This window comes from Xenopus tropicalis, chromosome 1 (genome assembly GCF_000004195.4).
Source record: "Xenopus tropicalis strain Nigerian chromosome 1, UCB_Xtro_10.0, whole genome shotgun sequence".
Taxonomy (NCBI): Eukaryota; Metazoa; Chordata; class Amphibia; order Anura; family Pipidae; genus Xenopus; species Xenopus tropicalis.
In genome coordinates, this window is record NC_030677.2 from 142182860 (window position 1) to 142208267 (window position 25408).

The window sequence follows — 25408 nt, forward strand, 5'->3', positions numbered from 1 at the left end:
TGTTGGTGCAAACTAATTTGGTACCTTAAGCAGCTCTGCAACTTTTTTAGATTTATTTTATCAGAGCTTTCAATTTCAACAAATGTTTTTTGCCCCCCAAAAAAAGACAAGCATGTATTATCATTTCACACAGGTGCCCTGTGTTTATTCTTAAATATTTACTTAAACAAAGAAAGTGAAAATGTTTTTCTTTTCTGCCTCCCTTTACATTTTAAACCTGGCAAGCGTGTCCCACCCTCCAAGGTTGCTATGTTTAAAGACACTTCAGGGCATAAAGAGCTTGATGATTAGGATGACATAATATAATAATATTGCCATTTAGAGGTTTGGAGGTGGCAGTATTAATTCAAATTACTTATGCCACAGCATAAATTCAACTTTGTACAGTCACAGTTAATGACACACTAAATAACAAGGAAATGAAGTACAGGTATAGGACCCGTTATTCAGAATGCTCGGGACCAAGGGTATTCCGGATAAGGGGTCTTTCCATAATTTGGATCTTCATACCTTAAGTCTGCTAAAAAATCAATAAAACATTTATTAAACCCAATAGGATTGTGTTGCATCCAATAAGGATTATTTATGTCTTGGGTTGGGATCAATTACAAGGTACTGGTTTATTACTACAGAGAAAAAGGAAATCAGTTTTAAAATTCTGAATTATTTGATTACAATGGAGTCTAAGGGAGACGGGCATTCCGTAATTCGGAGTTTTCTGGATAACGGGTTTCCGGATAAGGGATCCCATACCTGTACCATATAAATGTATAATCTGTACTATACACAATCTTAAGCACAGTCATTAATAAGATGCACAGGTGAATCTTTATTCTGCTACCCTCCTTGGCATAAAACAGTGAAGGAGATAATCTGTCCTACCAATTTCTGTAAAATATTAGGAGATCTCTGAGCATGAACCTTTTATGATGGATACACAATGAAAAGAATTCTACTTTTCTATTCTGACTGTGAGGGAATGATGAAGAATCAAAATGTCTTAATATCGTTTGTGCGATGGTTTCAATTCCAAGAATCTCTGACAGTGAGACTACAGGATGGCACCATAAGTAAAATGGACATCTTGGCCACCACTTTTACTGTGCCACTTGCTCGTTCACCTTTGTGGCTCTGTCTCTGCTTTTTTTATTCTGTTAAAAAGAGAAAAAAAAGAAAGTGTTTTAGCACACATGGTTCTCATTGTATTGATGTTTCTTTGCACAATAACCATCCCACAATTTGTACTTACATTATTTTTTAGTCCCCTCCCACACGTTTTGCCCTATAATTGTCATTCCAGCCAGGGAGTGATTTAATTGTATATTAAGCTACAAAGCCCAGGGACTTGAAAAGGATTTCTGGAACAGAGGGATGACTGGGGATAGCTCTAGGGGGCAGTGGGGATAGCTCTAGGGGGCATCTCTTCACAGGACATTACTACACTATGGGGAATCAAAGAGCATTATAAAACCAGGCCCTTTTATGTAATGCCTCCAAATAAAGAGATGAATAGGAAGATTTCATAAACATAGTGGCTACACGTCACTATTTCTCTTCTTTTTGTATCACATGCTTCACAATTTTATTAGACAACTTAGAAAGAGAAATAGTGACACACTCCATAAGATTAGTGTCTTATAGATGGTTTGAAGCATTCAGAAAAAGAACCTATACTTTTTATTTCCAGAACTGAAAAGCAAGTTATGTTTTCATATTTTTCCTCTACGATGGGGAACAGGTTTTGGCAAAAAAAATTAAATTGGAAAAACATTTTGGTAAAGATCAGGAAAAACTTCAAGATGCAGGGGAAAAAATTAAAAAGATCACAATTTTAAGTTTGCGATTTATCCATGATGGCTCCCTCTAGCTGAAGGTCTGGGGCATGAGCACCTGGGCCCACCTATACTGCGGGTGAGACTTTTGAAATACTTATGAGCATATGTTTCATTTTAGTGCATTGATTCACAATTTTAATTATCCTTAAAGGAACAGTAACATCAAAAAATTAAAATGTTAAAAAGTAATTAAAATATAATGTGCTGTTGCTCTGCAAAAAACTGGTGTTTTTGCTACAGAAAAGCTACTATATAAATAAGCTGCTGTGTAGCCACGGGGGCAGCCATTCAAGCTGGAAAAAAGGAGAAAAGGCACAGGTTACATAGCAGATAACTAGTAGATAAGCCCCATATAATGGGGGTTTATCTGTTATCTGCTAAGTAACCTGTGCCTTTTCTCCTTTGAATGGATGCCTCCATGGCTACATAGCAGCTTACTTATATAAACTATAGTAGGGTTTCTGAGGCAAACACACCAGTTGTAGCAATGCAGGGCAACAGTACATTATATTGTAATTACTTTTATACACTTTCATTTTTTGGTGTTACTGTTCCTTTAAATGGAAAAAAACGCATTGGAAAAAATGAAAAGTATTCAGCATATAGTAAATCTCCCCCAAGAGTAAAAGAAAGACGAGTCCTAGAAGTAGTAGGAGTCCTAGTAGACCCTAGAGAGAAATATGAGAAACATATTTATAAATATTAACATTTATACACAAAATGGCCACCACCCCAATGGGACTGATAAGTATGGACAGTAATTCATAAAGGAAACAAAATCATTACTTTTAGATTAAGACTGATGTTACATATAACCCAACATTGTCTAACACTGGGGCATATTTATAAGAGGGCAAAGGGACAAAGGGACAGTATGCCACAAGTCTGTAAAAAAAAAAAAAAAATCACAGTTCAATTCATTTGTGAAGGACTTTGGAGTCCAGATCACTCCTAATTTGATACCTACCTTAAGTTTATCAACGTAATACGTACTCCAAAAAAAAGCGACAGTAAGAGGAGAACCAGGATCTTGCCCACAAGCACACTTCCATAGAGTTTAATTCCTGCATGAGAAGTAAAGGGACAAAAACAAATGATTACAATGTATTTTTGTCTGGACAAAGGCCTTGTTTCAATTTTTATCTCTGAGTAGCTATGCTTTCCTCTCTGCGACTCTCTGCAATATGTGACATCCTGTTACTACTTGTGTTGGTTACCAAGGTGCATCTAAAGATATTTCATGAACAAGAATATCATGAAGAAGATGTTAAATAATAGTGTACTCTTACCTGAAAATGCAAAAATACAGTTAGTATGATAGTGACTGAAGAGGATTACAACATGGCAATATGAGCAGATCCTGCACCATCACTGAATTAACAATAATCTTGTATTTTGTAATTTATGCATAGGCATGTGTTCTCACTTTCCTTTAAGCTATCTATTGTATCTGCTACTACAACCTCTCTGAGGAGTAAATGCCACAGTGACTGAAGATGAGGTGAGCCACCAACTCCAAAAAGACAAGGAGAGACATAGGAGAGAAATACACCATGGGGTATATTTATCATGCTGTGTAAAAAGTGGAGTAAAACATGGTTTTTGATGTTGGTGATGGTGATGTTGCTCATAGCAGCCAATTAGATGCTTTGCTTTGATTTTCTAACTGTTGAAATCTAATTGCTGATTGGTTGCCCTGGGCAACATCATCGGTAATGCTTCACTCCACTTTTTACACAGCATGATAACTATAGCCCCATGTAAGGGGTGGGGGGGGGGGGGGGGGGGCAGCCCTACACAATTTTGAATTAAAAAAAAAAAAAGATAACAAAAGAAGCAGAGATAGGTGCTTCACCCTATTTCTATGCCATTTAAGGAGACATATTGGATAAATGGAAAAAAAGCCTTTAACTTGTAGGCAATTATGAATAATATATGGTGCTGGTTTCACTTTGGGATAAAAATTAATACTATCTGTAAACATGTCCCCTTTATTGGAGCTCCCTCTCGGGTGGGTGTGTCCTAACGGTCCCTGTCAGAAGCCCAGTATGAGGGAGATAGCAAATCACAGCCCTGTAGCCACACAAGCAAAGACAGGCTTCAGTTCCCTATCAGGTCAGCCAAGCTGCTGATTGGTTCCAATCCTACAGAGCAGTGTGCCGCCTGCCCCCCTGCACAGCCTGGAAAAGGAAGCAGCAGGAAGTGGAATGGATGGGCGAGACTAGTGGGGTTTTTGCAGAAATTTTCAATAAATCAGCCTGAAACACTACATTTTCAAGCACATTACTTCTATATTTTTTTTTTACTAACCTTGAAGAGAAAAAACAGAATCAATTTGGATTTCTTTGCCGTCACATCCTCTTCTATCTATTTCTGAAACAAGAAATTCACAATGAAATCAGTCAGAAAGATGTAACCAAAATTTATACAATGTAATGGTTGCCTTGTAGCCAAACTAGATCATTTTACTGCATAAAAATTTAACAAAATAAAAGAATTAATTATCAGTGGTACTGGCTACAGACTTCTTTTTTCAGTTCCTGAAGAAGTGTGGCATACTCCAAGTGAAATGCGTTGAACAGCAATTGAATAGCCATTTATTGATGTGTTGATTATCTCTGGAAACTTGTGAGTAGCCATTTTGTGGCATCTACATTTTTTAATTAAAAGTTCATTGCACTATTTTTGCTTTTGCATCTTTTCTATATACGACTGTGATACTAGAGCCTTGGATTATCTTCCTGCATATATAAGACATTGGAAGTGAAACAGGGGACATATATGAGCCGTTGGTGTTTTATATGCTGAAATATTCATTCATATCTGGTGAGTAATTTGGCTCACTGGGGGTAATAGTGGAGGAAATTTCCCACATGGCTGCACATGTCACTTGTGTTGCACTGTCACTTTAATTTGGTATAGTGGCTTGATTAATCACCCTATATCCCATTAATACTACACTATGGGGCACATTCATGAAAACACGAGTTTAAATCCCAAATGGGACAAATTCGGATTGGATACAATAATTTCTGAAGATCGCAAATATCACGAAAATGCCTACGAATTAGTCACGATAATATCATATTGGCGATCCAAAATTTTCATACCGAACGATTGTAAACAGCGGGTAAACCTTTCCGACTTTGATCCTTCTGTGCATGATTTTGGAAGCCTCCCATAGGAATCAATGGCACTCTGCAACTCCAACCTGGCCCAAGGAAAGTCACGATAATGAAGCTTGAATGAATCCGAAACTTTCGTACTCGGTGCGGCAATACGATTTTGTCTCACAAATGTTGTCGCAAAGTACGAAAAAATTTCGCAAGATACAAAAAAGTTGCGCAAGCGCTGAAACAGTCACCGAAAATACGCTCGGAGTGTTCGTGGATTAGTAAATGTCCCCCTATATATTACATATGTTGTGCGCTTCCTTCAGTTGTACCACATCGTTTTCATTAGTCTTTTTCTATATACTGTACATCTTAAGGAGCCAGTAGTAAAAGAAAGTGAAATATATCTAATATCACATATTCAATTCATATTAACGCTATTGACATACATTTATAAAATGTCTATATACTGTATTTACCTCATGTGAGGGAGCTGTGAGTTCCTACACAGTGAAATTTGATTCATTACCTGCTCTACTAAATGTCATTATAATCTATGTAATAATATTTATTTTTATAAATTAATTGTATCTTCTTTTCATTTGCACACAGTGTTATCCAAATTGTACATTGTAGTTGGCTAGATGATAATAATGTGTAACTGTTATAGTGAGCTGTTGTTTGACTTGTGTTGTACTGTTTATTTATGTTATTTGTTTTGTTCTCTTTGTCCATGCCTACCAAAGGCCCCATTTACCATGGGACATTCCTGATTGGCATTTTGGGCATGCTGGGGCATTAATGGCTATGGCTGCTGCTGTCTTGGGGAACTTTCAAAACTCTCGTTATTAAGACTTTGTCTTATAGACTTATAATGTTTATTGCAGGTATTTGGGCCATTCTAGCAGTGAGTAACTGAAGGGAAAACTATGTGTCTAAGGAGTAGATTAGGCATGAGTTCAGGCTCTGTGAGACAGAGTACAATTTGCTGCAGAACGTTCCTAGAGAGGAAGTGTGCACACTCTGTGCTGGACTATTGGGTGTTGGTCAAGAAAGAGTCAGAGTGTCTCTGACCCTGTTATAATCATGCAGCCACATTTACTAAACAGAATAGGGTGTAAAGTGCAAAAAATAGGCACAGAGCACAATGAGTTTAGCAGTTTGCCTCACAATTTGCCCCCAAAGGCACAGATCTTTGCCCTTTGGCATGCTGCATATAGAGCTACCTTGCTCTCACAGCTCTAAAGATTTAGCACAAGGTGCAGGGTGCAAGTGCTTTGTGAATGAAGTCTTAGGCACCGCCCAAGGATCCAGCGCTTGTACTGGTGGGATTAGTAAATGAATTGGACTCCAGATATATGTGCAGGCCTGTGCTAGAGAAACTGTACCTATGCTAAGTTCTTTTATGAGTAAAGCTTTATTTAGGAAGTATAGTAGAAGGTGTTGAATATTTAAATAATTTCACCACTGACCACTTCCTGTTCTGAATATGGATTTATCTGCTTTTGCAAAAGGACATTTATTTTTATTTCCTCACTCCAACATAGATTACCCTGCATTTTTTTTATTATGGTAGGAGATTTTGTGTCTTGACAGAAATCTCACAGAATGCTCTGCATTTATTGTATTAAAGGAGAAGGAAAGGTAAATCTTAGTAAGCTTTATAATAAAAAATACACCAAACACACTCACAGTATTGCTGTTTGGAATCCTCTGTCAAAAGAAACAGCACATTTCTTGCCTTCAATTGTGTATTCTTGGTCCTCTGTATTAGACATCCTTCTTTCAGCTCAAACCTCCAGGCCATGGGCTTGAGCCTACTGAGCTGGCTACTCTCTCTCCCTCCCTCCTCCCCCCTCCACTCCTTATTGTAACCTGAGCATAGAGCTTACCAGGCAGAAGCCTGCAGGCAGGGAGGTGATGTCAGATCATGCTATAATGGCAGCTATTATCTTAACCAAACAGTGAAAGCTTCTAGGGCTGTTTACTCGGGTATGGTAAAGAATAAATATAGTGTTCTAACTTGCACTATTGTGGCAAATCTATTGGCAATGAACTACCTCAGTAGCTTTCCTTCTCCTTTAAATGTAAATAATGCATTTATTTAAGAACACCAATGGCCAAATGTACTAATACTTAAGAACATGTTTTTTAAGTAATTTGAAAAAATTAAACAAAAAAAGTCATCTTGAATTTTTTCATATTCAAGGATTCCAGTTTTTTAAGTTTCATCAATCTTAAAAATATGAATGAAAAAAAAATTGGCAAATCAATGGGAGGCTTATTGTCAACATTCAAGAATCTTTTTGCTTTTCTAAACACAATTTTTTTGCAATGGCTTTGCAAATTGTTTTACATGACTTAACATGAAATGATGCCATAGATTGCAAATAAACCTTAATGAATTAATTTTCTTTTTGGTGTAGGATAACATGTCAGTTAGCCTTTAAGGGTTATTCCAGTTACAGATGGAATGGTGTACCAATGGTGGCTGTTTTTGTTGAGAAACGAATGTGTTCTGCCATATTAGAGAAATGTGTGGTTGAAAAAAATGTGGTTACTGGTGGGCAGTGTGGTTGGATTTCCGCTTCAGAGCAGCCATTGCTGCTCCCTCTTCAACACAAATACTCAGAAAAGAAAGTTTGTCAATATTTTGCCTTGATATTTTCCGTTCATTGTTCCTGTTTGGAGTAAAGGCTGCCCATTCCTTTGCAATTTCTTTGTTGAGAAACTGAGTGGCAAAATCCCATTTTGCACCAATTCAATATTTTCTATGCAAGCTGCAGGACAGCATTGCACAAAAGCTGTGACTTCCTATGTGAGCTTGTCGGTCAGTAATACACTGGGCTGCTTATGGGGTAATGTAAAAAAGTCACCAGGTCTTGTAACCGATTGCATCTAATGAATAAAAATGCAACTTGCTGATTGGTTTTTGTGGCTTGCTGGACCTGGTGATAACTTTTCTAACATTACCTTAGGGCCCAAGATACAACCAGTTCCATGTATAAGAGACACATGCATTTCTGAGTATATGTGTGTAAAACTTATATTAAACCTGAGAAGTCTATAAAGCATGCAGGAATTCTCAACCAATGGGCTTATTGTGTTCTTCCAAGATTCTCATTATTACAGTGACAGCAAAAGCCCCTTACCTAGGCCCTTTAGAGGAGTGAGCGTTAGTGCAAATCCATGGTCTACTTTAGGCATTGTGTTCAGGAATATTACATTCATTCTGAAAACATTTTCAATAGTGTGTGTAGCATCCTCTCACCTTTGTCTGTCAGGAAGCGCATAGAGCTTTCAGGGGACTTTATTTCTTGGGCCAGTTCTACTCTGAAGGTCTGACAAAAATAGCATCCCTCAGAAAGACTATTGTATTCAGCAATGACAAAAACATTGTCCTTCTGTCCAGCTGTTCCTGTCACCTCTCTGCCATCTTTGTAAAACCGATAACCATGGATGGTAGAAGGCAATGCGGTCTCACAGATAAGTTGTACTTCAGTATTTTCTGTCTGTGGGTTGCTTGGGAAAACCCTTAATGTTGGAACTGGAAGGGGTTCTAAAAAGAGAAAATAATTAGACTCTGTTTACAGCTTTCTACCTGCTTTTATAAAGGTTTCCATTACATAAAAGTGTTATAGCAGAGTGTGATCAAATGCTATCCAGCACATAAATGCAAGTCAGTTCATTGGGGGGTGGGGGGGTCATACTTTTTATGGAACCATGCAACGTTATGTTTCAGAGTCTCCGTTCAAGGAAGAAGCACACCAGCATAACACATTTATTGTAGAAAGATGTGGCACAGGCTTTTGCAGGATACCCCTTTCTTAGCGTACAATGAAGAGGAGGTTTTCCCCGAAAGCTTGTGCAACATCTTTATGCAATAAATGTGTTAAAGTTATTTGCCAGTATGCAGGTATACTTCTTCCTTGTATGGAGGTCTATGGATTTGCCTTGGAAGCAGCTGAGGAATTAAATGCACCCTATGGAATTATGTAAGTGGTGTGCTGAAGAACTAATTAATGTTTCAGAGTCTGTCAAGGCATTGACTCACTGTATTATGAAGTGCATAGGCAGACTGACATAAATGGAATAATTATGTGAGGCCAAACAAACCATTTCATCCTGTCTGATTCTGCTGTAGTTATTTTTATATATATCCATTGCGTCCCTTTTTTGTGTGCACTAAACTGAATTGACAAAAAATGGAAAAAAGTAAAACAATTGTACAATTTTGTTTATATAAAAAGCAGCATAGACAATAAAGCACAGGTTTTAGACATTGAACGCAAAATCTGCCTAAAGCTTTATACATACTGCCCAATAAATGGAAATAGGATCCATAAAATTGATTCACTAAAAATGATGACTATTTTGTGTGAAGGTATATTGCCCCCTACTGGAAGAAAGATTTATTCTCAAGAAAAAATAATGAAGGAAACATGGCTTAGAGGTTATGCTTCTTCACATACAGACACTATACCACACACAGTTGCAAAATCCATTTACATAATGGAAAGTGAATGAAGGCAAAAACACACTGCAGATAAACATGTAAGAATACACTATTAAAAACTGTGATACAGTATGATTAGTAATTAGCATCCCCAGGAGCCTTTGGGGCACATTTACTAAAAGGTGAATGGTCTTTATCTGGCAAAAATTTGCCAAAAAGACAATTCGCAGAGCATTTGCCGATTTACCCAAAGGCTTTGGAGAAATTTTGCTAGTGAAGAAAGCAACACCCACCAATCGTATACTTGGCTTCCAGTTCCAATAGAAACACATGCTCTCTCAGGGAGGAAAGGAAAACAAAAACATAGCACTTGTTACAGTGCAGCAAAGAACTTCAAATCAAGTGAAGGAGGCACATTTGAGAGAAAATAATGCAGCGACTATGACATACAGGCTTTCCCTGTCCTTTAATACCTCCTGTACCTCCTGTGTTGTTAATGACATTTTACACATGCTCACTGCCATCCTCCCACAAAGATTTTTTTTTTTTTTTTTTAAATGCTCAAATGATTATAAATAAAAATTATTATCTGAACCTGTAAATTGTCTGTGGTTCATTAAAGTCATTAACATGTGTATACTGTTTGTCCAGGTATTAATGCACTCAGAAATTTCAACCCTTGCGCTGCAATTTATTACAAATAGCTTATTAATGTTGTTGTTGGACTGTAACTATAATATTTTTTTTCTGTGTCTGACTTTGTTTTTACTGAAGCTGATAAGTGAGGTAGTCTTCCTTTTGGTTCCATCTATCCTGTATATAGCCACTGATTTTAATTAACACTAGCTCATATACGCTAACAAATTTTTTCTGAAAGATAGTGCCGCTAGAGAAAATTTGCTAGGAAAAGTATGTGCTGGTGAAACATCTCTGGTGAAAATGTGCCCCTTTGTATTTCTCACTTTTATTCTCAACCATTAACATCACAGTGCAATGTTAATAAATCAACATACAGTGCTTTAACAGAATATTTAGGGGAATGTAATTAGTTTTAAACATCGTAAGAATTCTAAGTGCAGACAATGAAAAAAACAATATGTAATTTTGCATTTTGGCACCTAGACCAATACATCCCCTATTCTATCCCCTAACAAGTTAAGTGCCAGCAGCACAGGATGTACTAGAGCCCCATGCCTCAAGGTATCAGACTCTCCCCTTTCTTTCAAACTTTCAAACACTATCTAAAAACCCACCTGTTTAGGGAAGCTTATCCAATATATCTTGATTGATCAAACATGATTGTAAATCACCTTTTTTATATTATTTATGTCTCAAAGTATCCTAACCCTTTAGATTGTAAGTTCTTGTGAGTAGGGGCCCTCTTATCCTATTCTTACTCTGGAAACCCTTGTTTGTTAAATTATTGTAAAATCCCTGTTCCTTATAAATTAAGGTAAAGTGCTCCCTAATTTACTGGAACTATATAATAAATAATGATGCTGATATCATGGTGCAAGGTGCAAAGTGCAGTAATGCCCTGTATGAAAGCCTTGTGTAAATAAGCACTAAGGAGCTTAAATGCCCCCTAATTATAGGGTACTGTGCAGCAAACTACAAAACACAAGACTTCATTTACAATGCAGCATACAGTGTGTAAAGAGCAAAAAAAAAGCTGCAAACTGTAACTTTTTTTTCCATTTTGCACACTGTATTCTGCATTGTGTAATTTCCTCCATTTACTGCCTATCCAGAAAGGTTGGCCCCCACCTCCCTCCTACCTACCCCCTAACTTGTGTGTCATATTTGTACATTTGTTTTTATGAATCACTTGCTTTACAGTAATTCCTTTCCTAGAATAAAGAATAAGAGTTATTTCAGTGTAATACACAACGCAATCAGCTGTACAACTCTATCTTTATAATTCTCTTTCTCAAAGCATTGTGTTTTTGGATCAGCTTATATCAGTTTGTGCTTTTATAGTGATATGTCACACCTACGTGTCACCGCTATCGCCTTGTATTCACTGGATCGAGACTGTATATCACGCCCTGATACTTGAATGGTAGTCACGCAAGAGTAATTTCCAGCATTCCATTCTTGGATTTCCATAATGTTTAGGACTCCAAAATTATCAGCTTCAGTCAATAGCCTCCCATCCTGATATAAGTAGATTCCTGTGATACCTACACGATTCAGAATCAGGCAACTTACTGTTACCTGCTGCCCTTTCACATAAACGGAGAACTGGGGTTGAAAAGACAGAGATGGAGTAGCTGGACGTTCTGAAAAGGAAAGGAAATATAAGTTGAGCTTAAAGGAACAGTAACACCAAAAAATGAAAGTGTTTTAAAGTAATTAAAATATAATGTACAGTTGCCCTGCACTGGTAAAACTGGTAAGTTTGCAACAGAAACCCTACTATAGTTTATATAAATGAGCTGCTATGTGAACACAGGGGCAGCCATTGAACCTGGGAAAAAGGAGAAAAGGCACAGGCACATAGCAGATAACAGATAAGCTTTGTAGAATATAATGGGGTTTTATCTGTTATCTGCTAAGTAACCTGTGCATTTTCTCCTGTAAATGGCTGCCCTCGTGGCTACACAGAAGCTTTATTATATAAACTATAGTAGTCTTTCTAAGGAAAACACACCAGTTGTACCAGTACAGGGCAGCATTACATTATATAGTAATTACTTTTATACACTTTAATTTTTTGGTGTTACTGTCCCTTTAACAATGAATTACCTGGTAGCATGACCTCACCTTATCAACTGTGATTTTATTAATGACTGGGGGTTTATATACATAATTGAGATATGTTATCTTACTACGTGGGGAAACTCCAAAGAAGGTGAGATCTGATCCTGAACGACTAACATTTTTGCCCACCTACACACCGGACAAAAAACCTTTTATTCAATCTATTTTCAAACATTGGTCCATTCTTGCAAAGGACAAAAGTCTGCCTCCCATCTTTAGAATCCTTCCACGGATAGCCTACAGACAGGGTAAGAGCTTGAGGGACTTGGTCATAAAAACAGCCCCATCCATTGTTACCAGGCTGAAAAACCAACCACATGGTTAAACACTACGAGACTGGCCTGTTACAAGTGCCCTTCGTGCACCACCTGCAGGAATCTGATTACGGGACCCAGCTTTAATTACCCACATACTGGTAAACCTATACACATTAAATACAGACTAACATGTACTTCCAAATTCATTATTTATTTTATTAAATGCCCGTGTGGATTGCATTGTGAAAACCATCACCACATTTTGCGATCGCATGGCGAATCATCGTTCGGCGATCACATTAGCCTTTAAGAAGGGCAAGGCAGATACTTGCTTACCACTTTCTGACCCACCAGCATTCTCTGGCAAGCCTACGGAGCATGGTCATTGATCATGTCCCCCCTCCGGTGTGTGGGGGTGACCGCAAAAAACTATTGCTTCACCTTGAGCTGTGCTGGATTCATAAACTGAATACACTAAACCCGATGGGGCTGAATGAACTAGTTTCCTATTCGTCATTCTGTTTACCATAAAGTGTATTTTGGGAAATGACACGACACCCATGTGCACAGGACTTTCCAGATTAACTTGTGGGTACTAGGCTTGACCCATGTCTTTTTTATATCTCCCCTCTGTGAAGACCAGTGTCGCACTGGCCCACCAGGATACCAGGAAAACTCCCGGTGGGCCCAGGTATCAGTGGGCCCTCCTGCTACTGACCATTTGGCTTGTTTCATGGTCATTCCCTGATTCTGAATGGGATTAAAGTGATGAAAGAATAGATGCTAGCATGTAAATAAAAGAGACTTGGAGAATAAAGAGGTTGGGTGGGGAAAGGAGGAAAAATAGTTTGGAAAGCCGGCCTAGGGTCTAAGGTTTTCTGGTGGGCCCCTGGGGTCCCAGTCCGACACTGGTGAAGACTGATGTGTACCCTTCTGTATATATTCAGTGATTCTATCATGTCCATTTTGCGGACTCCTTGGCCTCTACCCGATCATCACGGTCCCTACCAAAAATGAAATTGGTTAATTAGGAACCCTGCCGTTTATTAACAGCTAAACTTCATTTTGATCACATTTTCTGCTTACATTTGTTTCACTGCATTTACAATTAACCAACGGTGCTCAGGTTTTCTCAGAGCTGTGTCTAATATGGTAACATTGTTTTACCTTTTGTATTTTTCTCTTCTATGGGATACATTGTTACTTCCTTCACCTACTTCCCTGGTCTTGCTAACACGGGGTTATCCTTCTTTTATTCATTTAGTTCTGTTTTTTCACATTCGTTTGGGGGCTTCACTGTTCTGCATCCACCTCACCTCAACTACTTCCAGGCCCAGTTTTGGACCAATAAAATTTAAAACCCGTTGTTTACCATCTCATTAGGTGATTAAGTGCAACAATCGGTTACACCCTGAGCTACTTTTTACGTAAAAATTTGTTTACAAATCGGATCGGACTACGAGTGGCTATTGTACAATGTGGGCTTAGTACAGGGCTGTGGGATAGCCTAGTCTCCTCACTCTAGCGGCCGCAGTTTCTGTAAAGGGAGCGCTACCTGATGCCCTTTCATGTGGGCCAATATATCCTATGAGTTGTGGGAACGACCCTCTAGGTTCCTTTTTGGTATCCTTGGCTCCAGACTCTCGCAGCCACAGTGCTGTAAAGGAATATCGTAAATCCTGGCTATACTTGGTGATTCCGATAATTCTCTATTTATAATACAGGGTTTCACGTAAAATAGCACCAGTGTATATCTGTTATCCAGTTACTAAGGATTTAATTTAATATTCATGATTATATGTTACGCTTGTGTAAAGGAGCACATTAACTGCTTTTTGACATACTTAACATCACCCTGAAGAGAGGAAGCGGTGGAATTTTCTTTATTATACAACACCTCTATTTATGTGCTTAACGTAATGATAATATGTGTCTTCACGATAATATGTGTTTCCCGCCACAGTTAGTATTTAAGTTCGTTCTGTTTTTGTTTATGTATCTGTGAGAAAGGCTGTAGGAGCAGCTGAAACGTCAGTTTTTGTTACACAAACAATAAATTACGATGCTTTTTCACAAGTCCTGTGTGAAGCGGCCCATTTATGTTCGAGTGTCTAAGAAGTTTTGAGACTGCACCCAGGCATTTAAAGACTGTTTATCGTGAGTGCCGACTGATCTATTCTTGTGTATATATATATAGGTCTTGACAAAGGCCCAAGATGGGGGCCGAAACGTTGACCTATTTCTCCATGTATTAAGTTTTATATATTTCAATAAAAGCTAATTTTTAAAGGATTCCCAGTGTGCACCGCTATACCTGTGGACTTTATTGAAATTGCTTGAATCGGTAGCACCTGGGTCAATTAGCCATTTGCTAAGGAGTGCTGAACCCTCGTGGTTTGTATATATATATATATATATATATATAAAATTGCAGAATGGAGAGCACACCCAAATTCAAATGCGATACCTGGGTGCACGAGCAGTAATAGTAGAAGAAAGGAAAAATCGTCGGCACTCACAGGATTCTCACGAAGGAAACTCACGGACAACAGACCATAGTAGGATGCAATAAAGTGAGATTTATTGGTCCAACGTTTCGGTTCTCTACTAGAACCTTCGTCAGGGAAGCAAGAGTGCATACAGAGCAGAGTTTAAATGTAATAATTGGCGCCAAATAGCGCGTTGCTAGGCAACCATACAGTAGACAAACAGCCCCACAGTGAAAAAGCAGAAGGAGATACAGAATAAAGCAAGTTTATTTACAAACCTATGCGTGGTGTCATTATTCTGCCTGGGCCCACATAGAAAGACTGGCGTTCACGATCGATAGTAAGCCCCACGTGTGCACAAAAAACATGTGACGCAATCAGGGCACTTAAAGCACCCCAATTTTCTCTGTGCCGAAAGCCAATTTGTGGGGGTGGTGGAGTGGCCCTTAAAGTCGGTTCTGACCAGAAGATCCCGTAGGCTACTATTTCTTTTGTAGCCCATCATAGGTTTCTTGGCTTGATACAGGGAGAGAGTCTCGTCTTGGCCAATCATTGGCCAATTCCTTTGAATGCTTTCAGAAAGTTGTGATGATGTAGAATTGTATGTAGTTGTAAAAATCAGGGGAGTCGCCTGGGTCTTGTTCGTATTAGTCTTTAGTAGTAGCGCTTCTTGTGTATGAAGAAGTGCTCTCTGTAATTGCGGGTCTAGTTGGTTTTCTGTATATCCCCGTTCAAGGAATCTGTTATACATTTCTTTTAGTTGGATTTTTGCAGTGTCCGGTGAGCTGTTATTTCTAATCACCCGTAGGAACTGGGAAAAGGGGATACCCCTAGTTGTGGCTGGAGGGTGGTAACTGGAAGCATGTAAAATAGAGTTGCGATCTGTGGGTTTTCTGAAGAGTCGTGTGCCTAGGCCCGAGTCAGTTTTGAGGATATTTAAATCTAAAAAGTTGACGTTGTCATGGTGATAGTTCAAGGTCAATTTGACTGGATTGTCAAGGTCATTCAGCTCCTGGTGGAACCTAAGCAAATTCTCTTCCCCATCAAGCCAGATCAAAAACAAATCGTCAATGTAACGAAAATAGACTAAAATCTGTTCCCCAAGTAGGGGAAAGATATATTTAGACTCAAAATCCTGCATATAGAGATTGGCGTAGGATGGTGCAAGTGCACTGCCCATCGCCGTACCTGCGACCTGTACATAGTATGAGTTTTCAAAACGAAAATAGTTTCTGGTCAATGTTAGTTCCAAAAGTTGCAGGAGGAATTCCGTGGGGGTATTGGCCAACGGGCTCCTAGTAAGGGCCATTCTAATAGCATTGATTCCCAGTTCATGTGGGATAATGGTGTATAGACTCTTGACGTCCATTGTAACTAAAATGCTGTTAGAAGGAATGTCACCCAGGTCTCTCAGTCTTTGGATCACGTGTCGAGTCGCGTGTATATGAAGGCATAGATTTGACTATAGGTTGTAAATAAGAATCGATGAAGGTCGAGACAGGTTGGTATAGGGAACCCACGGCAGATATAATTGGTCTCCCAGGGGGTGATGATAGGGATTTATGAACTTTTGGTAGGGTATAAATAATAGGAGTGCGGGGGTATTCTGTGATCATATACTGCATGGAGTCCTCAGTAAGCCAACCTGCACTGAGGGCAGAGAGCAAAATCCCATCCAGTTCTTTTTTAAATCGTTCTACTGGACTATTCCTACTATAGGGGAGAACTATTGGGACAACTGGCCGACACGGGGACCTATAGTGCCCTCTCCGGGGACCCTACCCACAAATTTAAAAAAGAACTGGATGGGATTTTGCCACCAGCCGGTGGCCAGACACTTTCTCACAATGAAGCATTCGCTTCCAACATTTAGGTGTATGGCAATAGACTTTCAACCCCCTCTTTCACGGGGGGGCAACAGGGAACAAGCTCTCCTACAAAGGGAATCCAGATGGATCCACAAACGTGACTGTGTGACTCCCAGGGGCCTTAATGAGACACTGCCACTTGGTTGCTTTATTTGAGTCTTGCCCCTTGCATAAACTAAAACTTCCTATTTATGTTCTCTATCCGATACAAGGTACTTCCCTGATGTGTTGGGCTCTCAGTAAATGTAGCAATCTGTATCCATCTCTCTGCTAGTAATTTGTTACTATGTAATTTGTATATATGTATATATTGCCTCCCTCTTAACACCTTCCCTATCTCTTTTACCAAACCTTCCTGCCTTGGGTGTTCATTTGCCTAGGAAGCCACCCATGCCTGACATACCCCTTCTGAGACGGCGACATGGGTAGCAGGTGTACCCTTGTTCACTACACACTGTAGTGGCTGTTGGTATAGCCCCGCTGTGCTGCGCGGACCAATCAGAGCCTGATCTCCTGTGTGGTAGCCTGTACCATTACAAGCATCGTGTATAACTGCCCCGCGGGGGGCATATGCGTACCCTCTTTCAACGCGCCTCCCCCACTGTGCAGACCATATGCCCTTACACAAATTCCTCCAAGGTGGCTTGGGGGCTGACTGACATCTCCGGCCGAAACCGGCGATGTCTGTCTGCCGCCAGCACTGATGGTTTAATGCTGTGCCGACAACAGAAAGGGCTCTCCCCATATCGGCACATGACGTGTGTCACTTGGGATCCCTGCTCTGGGATTAAAAGGCACAGAGGTTAGCGCGCCGTTGCTAAGGAAGGCCCATTGGGGGTTACGTGGGCGGCGCTTGACTTGATTGACGGATCGGCTCTCAGCAGAGGTTTGTGCACACGTGGGGCTTACTATCGATCGTGAACGCCAGTCTTTCTATGTGGGCCCAGGCAGAATAATGACACCACGCATAGGTTTGTAAATAAACTTGCTTTATTCTGTATCTCCTTCTGCTTTTTCACTGTGGGGCTGTTTGTCTACTGTATGGTTGCCTAGCAACGCGCTATTTGGCGCCAATTATTACATTTAAACTCTGCTCTGTATGCACTCTTGCTTCCCTGACGAAGGTTCTAGTAGAGAACCGAAACGTTGGACCAATAAATCTCACTTTATTGCATCCTACTATGGTCTGTTGTCCGTGAGTTTCCTTCGTGAGAATCCTGTGAGTGCCGACAATTTTTCCTTTATATAAATATATATATATATAGAGAGAGAGAGAGAGAGAGAGAGAGAGAGGGAGGATGGGAACTTTTTCTCTGTATGTTAGTGTTTATATATTTGAGTGGGTGGATACTTGGTTGCCTGATGTGGTAACCCGAGTGTGTATGGTGCCTAATGTAGTCATTTATTTTGTACAAAGCAGATGCTATTTAAGAAGACCCTGAATGAGCCTCTAAATGCTCAATCAATAAGTCCTGCTCAGCACTAGTGATGGGCGAAATGTTTCGGCAGGCATGGATTCGCGGCGAATTTCTGCGTTTCACCATTGGCGGATTGTTTGGCGAAATGGCTGAAAAAATTTGCCGCAGAAAAATTTGGCGCATGTCCAAAAAATTCGCCGCATGTCCAAATATTGTCACCCGCGTCAAAATAATAGCCATGGGCAATGAAAGAATAGCTGCAGGCGACAATTTTTTTTTGATGTGCGACATTTTCGCCGTTTCGCAAATTTTCTGCCATTTCGAGAATCTTTTGAAAGATTTGCAAATTTTTCGACGAAGCGAAACGGGACAGATTCACTCATCACTACTAAGCACTAATAGGTTTGCTAGGAATAAGACATTTTATAACATACTAACCCCCATACGTAAGAAAAGGCAATATTTTGCTTAGTAGCAGTAACCCATAGCAACCAATAAGATTTTGCTTTTAAATAGGTGACAGCAGTAAATTCTAACTGCTGATTGGTTGCTGATGATTACTGCTCCTGGACAAACTTAGTGCCTTTTATTACATATCCCTTATAAGTAAACTCAAAGGTGAACTATCCCTTTAAAATGATTATACTCTGAATGATGTTCTCTGATATCTGGTGGGCTGAAAGACAATATCAAAACTGATGGCCATACATGGGTAACGTGTATTTTCCTATGGTTCTGCTCATTCTAATTGAAAGCCTAAAAGTTTAGAACTGCGGGAACTAAAAAAAACAAACTGTGACTCCTCTTCGCTTCCTCATCTGCTGATGCCCCATGCTCTTGCTGACATCGGCTATTGAAAATTGTATGATGTGATAGGATCACCCTGTGATAATAGCCCTGTTGCAGTGATGTTGCAGGATGCTTAAATTGCCCTGCTGATGGAATATTCTTTACCAATATACAGTTAGCAAGAGCAGTAATCATACCTGCAAGGAATATAACCATTGATATCATGCAATTTAGACATATATATTACATTTCTAAGACAGTATTTGTATGTTATAATATTAGTGGCATTCTACCATGTTAGTATCCCTTTAAGAAAGACATTAGCGTGTAGCCTTACACACTGTTACATGTATGATTACTTTTAACAATAACACGTATAACAAGTTATATATTAAAGGAACAGTAACATCAAAAAATTAAAGTGTTTTAAAGTAATTCAAATATAATGTGCTGTTGCTCTGCAAAAAACTGGTGTTTTTGCTACAGAAAAGCTACTATATAAATAAGCTGCTGTGTAGCCATGGGGGCAGCCATTCAAGCTGGAAAAAAGGAGAAAAGGCACAGGTTACATAGCAGATAACTAGTAGATAAGCCCCATATAATGAGGGTTTATCTGTTATCTGCTAAGTAACCTGTGCCTTTTCTCCTTTGAATGGATGCCCCCATGGCTACACAGCAGCTTATTTATATAAACTATAGTAGTCTTTCTGAGGCAAACACACCAGTTGTAGCAATGCAGGGCAACAGTACATTATATTGTCATTACTTTTATACACTTTCATTTTTTGGTGTTACTGTTCCTTTAATAGGGATGTCTGGGTTCACTGTGCTTACAGCCCTTTCCCTTATGTACTACAAGTTAGCTTAATTTGTATCTCATCAGTAGTCAGAAATATTAGGATCAAAGATAAAGATCCACAACACCAAGTCCAAATTTAATATGTGAATAAATATAGACATACAGCAGTCATCCAACTGGTAAATGTTAAAATGCTCACTTACCAATAACATTGAGTGTTATGGGATTACTCTCTGTAGAATCATTAGATGTAGTTCTGGTGTAAGTACAAAAGTATAATCCAGAATCAGTTCTCGTGAGAAGAGGTTTGCTCAGAATATTAGAGTTGGTTTTTTGTGTTTCGGAACCATCTTTAAAGAAACTGTAGCTTCTGATATTTGATGGTTTTTCAGCAAGACACCTTATTGTTAAGGCTTCCCCCTCAATGTACACAGTCCTTTCGGGCTCAAAGCGGATTACTACAACCTGAGCAGCTCCTGGAAGGAAGAATGTTTGATAAGAACAAAAATATGTAGAAAAGCTAGCATTCCCTACACTTCATTATTGTCCCTTGTCCAAAATAAAAAGGCAACAGCTCTCTGTATGCAATTAAATAAAAACCAAATTAGAAATGCTTTTCTCATCTCTGAATATATATTATGATGTATTAGACACCTATGTGTAGGATGTGTAGGATGTGTAGGCATAGAATGAATTACAGAGAATGCTTGGGACCTGGGAGCACTATGCCCCAGTTGGTGCTTCCTAGTATGTGCAAGTGTTTGCACTTTAGTATGGAATGCAAAGGCCTGTGCTTAAGTGTATTTATTGCACTCATTTTTGCAGTGTTCACATTGCAACCTGCCCAATCATTAGAAAATTAGCTCTATTGCCTCTTACTGCATAGTGTTGGGGTATCAACACCCACTGTTTCTCACTGCATGATATAATGTGTTTGGGGGAGCATTTGCCTACTGTTGCAAATTTTGTAAAAAAGTAAGTGCTAAATTGCACAAGTGCAGTTGCTAATTAAAACAAACAATTCATTTTGAACTATCTGCTTTAGTTGGAAAATTAAATAAACACCTAGTTGCTGCTGGCAACTGCACACATGCAATTTAGCTTAAATAAGTCCTAAAGTCTTTTACTGTATAATTTGTTACGGGTGCCAGTAACCACTGTATCTCACTGCATATAAAGAGCTTGAGGCGGCAGTACCCACTAGGGCTTATTTGCTAAATCCACAGGCCCAAGAGCCCCAAGAGGCACTCTTTTGACCCATCCACTTGCACCTGTCGAATTTGCTGCACTTTGCAGCTAAAAATCCAGTGAAATGTGTAGAGGGCAGTGCTCTTGGACACAAAGGAACCCTGTACTGTCATAGATGAAGTTTGGTCCTTTGCAGAGTTATTGGCAGTTTGCTTCTCAAAATCTGTTTGTGAAATGTTAAAAGCATGCAGTACTTTAGGATTAGTAACCCACATCATTTAATCACAAGAAGAATGAAGTTTGAGGAATTGAAATCATTTTTTATCCTGGCAAGGAGCAGTTGACCTTAATATTTTGCAAGTGTATCATGATTGTATTTCAGCCATTTCACAACATCCTGGATTCTGTTCCTGTTTGAGGTGTGACAGACTATTACAACTGGAGGAAAAAGAGTATAATAGTCATAGAACCTCCCAGCCATATATTGGGTAATCTTTTCCGGCCCTGTTGGGATTTGTTTGTACAGTAATCACATTAGTAAAGACAATTAAGAAATGCTGTCACTGTATGACATTCTGCTCCTGACACTCAATATCTCTACACCAATGATCAACACTCACTTTAACAGTTAATTGTATCCTGCATTATCAGAATGTCATTAAAGGGCATTATACTGATCTATTGTACATTTTAATTAATACATCATATGTACTTTTTAGTTAAAAAGCTATTGTATGGCAAAGTCTGGTATATATGTTAGAATTAAAAAATGCTCAATTAGACTACTTATTCATTGAACACATGACTGATATTTTATATCCTGACTGAGGAAGCAATACGTTTATAAGACATACAGACATTAAGGATGTTTGTACATAAGAATATATTCTCAAATATTATACCAAACCATTCGGAAATTAAATGTAAGGCCTATTGGCCTTATTTGCCTTATTTGCCTTATGCTCATCTCCACACAAGCTCCAAAGACTCTATTTCTGCATAAAAAAATCTGTATGTGGATTAAACAAACCCTAAATTCACCTTGGAGAATACAGGGGCAGTGCAGAGCTTCGGTCATATTCTATAGTCGCTTGTTGAAGGCGATAATGTTACAAACAGAATTTCTGTATTAAGATTTCTCATTAATAATACTTTTAATGGCATAGAGAGAGAAGGCAGAATAATTGCTAGTTGGGGTTAATTTTGTTTACATATTATTTTGCCCAACTACAAGTACCAACATGTAGTTTTTGCTTTGAAGGTCGTGATAAAATCCATAATGAAAGTTATATGATATTAAAAAAACAGTTTTTGCTTTAATAAAACATTCCTATTTACTAATATCTACCCTTCTACAATTTTTTATATGCAGTTTTTACTGTATAAATATCTGTTTCTTTATGGATCCATACCTTACCTGTTAATGCCGTAGACAATATGATGATGATAATGAAGCACACTAAAAGACAGGACAAAATGACAGTCCGTTAAAATAAGAATAAGGAATATTATTTTATAGAGATATTATGTATTTTATTTTTTTTTTCTCAGTTAAACATGAATGAGCTACATGTAATTTTCTTGCTATAACATTTGTCTTGATCCTTCTGCAATGGGTATTTACAAAAAGGCTGTTTCACATGCAAAATAGAACTTTTTAAAATCTTCAGTAGATTTTGTAGGGGAAAACATATTCAGAAAGGCATGCATGCTGATCCTTACATTTAAACCAATTAGGTGTATAGAAGGTATCACATTGTGGAGTAGGTCCATATAATATCCAATGTTAAGATGTTCAGTACTGGAAATGATGCACCCAGTTATCACTCTTACATTTTAAAGGGGGGAATTATCAGTTTGTAGTTAAGAGAAGTGTAAATACACTGCTAACTTTGAAGGTAAATAGACCTGAACTATTGCTTTTCACATTTTTTATAAACTCATGTGTCTTGGTATAGAACACGTGTTTCTGTTTGAGAGGCCACTTCTGTCATTTCCCACAAAGGATGTGGTGATGTGCAGAGTCCTGCACAAACTTCCTGTCTGGCTTCAAAAACATCACACATGAAATATATCTATATTATTCCCACATATACATAACTCTGTAGAGCTTAATATCCTGTTTCGTGCAGGCGCTGATGTGATAGTCAACATATGAGTAAGAATGTAGGCTTCAAAAGTCTTTAGTTATCACTATGATACGAAGAGAAAATAATTTCATATATAATAAGCTGAAAGACTGTTAAAGTGTTCTACCCTGCTTGACTGTGTTATCAAGCTCTTTAGTTCAGTGGCTTAGAGTTGCCATGTGGATGGACTCTCTATGCGGAGAGTTTAAAATGACCATAATTGCATTGTATGGGTGATTTTTGGATGCAATATCATATTATGCAGTAATCATTGTTATAATAGCAATAGCAGTATTGGGGAGCTCAACCCTCTGTTAACTTAATTTTTTTGCTGTAATCATTGTTATAAGACATAGATGCTGGTTAAAAAATAAATTTCTGATTTGTTGCTATGTAGCACTTATGCTAATAAATAAGCCATATTATTTTAAGCATTCGGAAGAAGAGCGTACAAGTGAGTACACATTGCACATTGCAGGGATTTTAGTTTGACTATACTGAGTTGCTAAAAAGAGAATTCCAGGATATAAACCTGAGTATTAGATATTGGCAATCACATCCTATAGCCACTTTGACCAGGGAATCAGAATATCTGCAGCTCAGAGAGAACAAATATACACCATAGGGCTCACGTATATCCAATACTGCAGTTGTTTTTGCACAAAGTTCCCTGCAACTCAGGCCCACCGCCCCCAAAGTGCATGAAATTGCACTTTGCTCACTGCACTTGGAGAAGTAAATGAGCCCTTATGTTGTCCCAGATAACTTCCTTTAGCTAAGGATGCAGCTTAAAGGAGAACCAAAGCCAAACAATATTAAATATTCTGAGTAGTAACTTAAGCACAGATAATGCAGCTGACTTTATTTTTAGGTTATCTAATTAGGCTAGAAGCCCTTATCAGCCATCAGCTCTGTGCCTTGTGCTTTATGTATCTTCCATGTAACCATGTTAACACTGGCTATTAAAAGAATAACAGAGTACCCTCCTAAGCTGCCTTCCACTTTCACTAACCATGAAGATAGATTTGATATACACAACATAGATAATGAAACTCCTGACTTCTAAAATGTTACTTTTCTTTTACAGTTATCTAAAAAACTAACAGAATGACAACCTTCCCCAAATATGATGAAAGAAAGTTATTCCCACAGAAACAATAATTAAGTAATTCAGAACACTTCATAATGTGAGCCAGTTATTATGCAGCAAGAGGAGGAAAGGGTATGATGAGGGACATTAACACATTGAAAACTTCGAAAACTGAACTATGTGCAATTAATTACTCCACATCCCACACAGTGGCCCTTTAACACATTGCCATCCTGCCCAAAACCTTTTATTACTGGTGGCAGCCTGCTGCTTTCCTTAAAACTCTGCCCTCAGCCCTGGTCTTTCTGATTCCCCACTAATCTGGCCCTGTGTAATGTATACATAACATAATGCACAAATAAATGAGCACAGAGTAATCTGTACATCATGAACTTGTACTACATTACATAAGTATAACCAAGCACTGGGTTTATCTATAAAATGTAGAACTATACTCTATGATCACTAATAGTGTGTATACCTGTCACATGCAGCCAATCATATTTAGCACCAACAAATGCCTCCAATGAACTGTGACACCCCACACCCATACCATTTAGCATAGTGTATGCATTTCCCCACAATTATGTGTATCTGTAACAATGTACACTTGCACTGATCAATACAGTATATATATAAATATATAAGCCTGGAAATGTAGTTATAGTATTTCATGAAAATTAGGGTGTTTCTGTCTGCTATTTCTAGTTCACTTACCTGTAACTGCCATGTTACTAATCCTGTTTCGGTGTTCTTCTCTTTGCCTAGTCACTTCTCTTGGCTTTTATGTAAGAGGCAGTGACACAATTTCCTTGTCCCATGCCTGTGACACAATTTCCATATCACAGCAGCTATGTGCATGGAGGATTAATTGTATCATTACAGTTACTGGCATATATAGTGGTAGTGAAGCTTTTGATTCTGTATATGGGACTTTCCCCCAGTTGCTCAACACAGCTTTGTTAGAGTGGAAGTGAATTTTGTTTGGAACATGGATTGCATCCACCACTAGACTTAGTAGAAAAGATGAAATAGACATCAATGTTCACTGATAGAACGGAGTTAAATTGACCAGTGTTTAGAAATAGCAGCAAGAGAAATTTACACTAAGAGGAATGTCTTGGGCAAAGAAAACAAGTCACTTTAGGTATGTATGTTGATTGGGTATTCTGAGCAAAGGAGGGTATAATGCACTGCCACTTTGGATGCCACAT

The 25408-nt window shown here is 38.6% G+C and overlaps 1 protein-coding gene across 2 annotated transcripts; it reads right to left on the reverse strand.

The window, feature by feature from the left end:
- Window positions 1-117: 117 nt before the first annotated feature.
- LOC100490989 (Fc receptor-like A) lies at window positions 118-25044 on the reverse strand. 2 transcript variants are annotated; one of them, XM_002934332.5, is made up of 8 exons: window positions 24912-25044; window positions 22393-22434; window positions 19991-20263; window positions 11402-11686; window positions 8220-8507; window positions 4146-4208; window positions 2803-2899; window positions 118-1151 (listed from the first exon to the last, which is right to left on the reverse strand). In XM_002934332.5, exons 1-8 carry the CDS (start codon window positions 24922-24924, stop codon window positions 1118-1120), a joined length of 1095 nt encoding a protein of 364 aa, XP_002934378.3. In that variant the 5' UTR covers window positions 24925-25044; the 3' UTR covers window positions 118-1117. The 2 variants fall into 2 exon arrangements, with proteins under 2 accessions (XP_002934378.3, XP_012826757.2); XM_012971303.3 differs by lacking the exon at window positions 11402-11686.
- Between the last annotated feature and the right edge of the window lie 364 nt (window positions 25045-25408).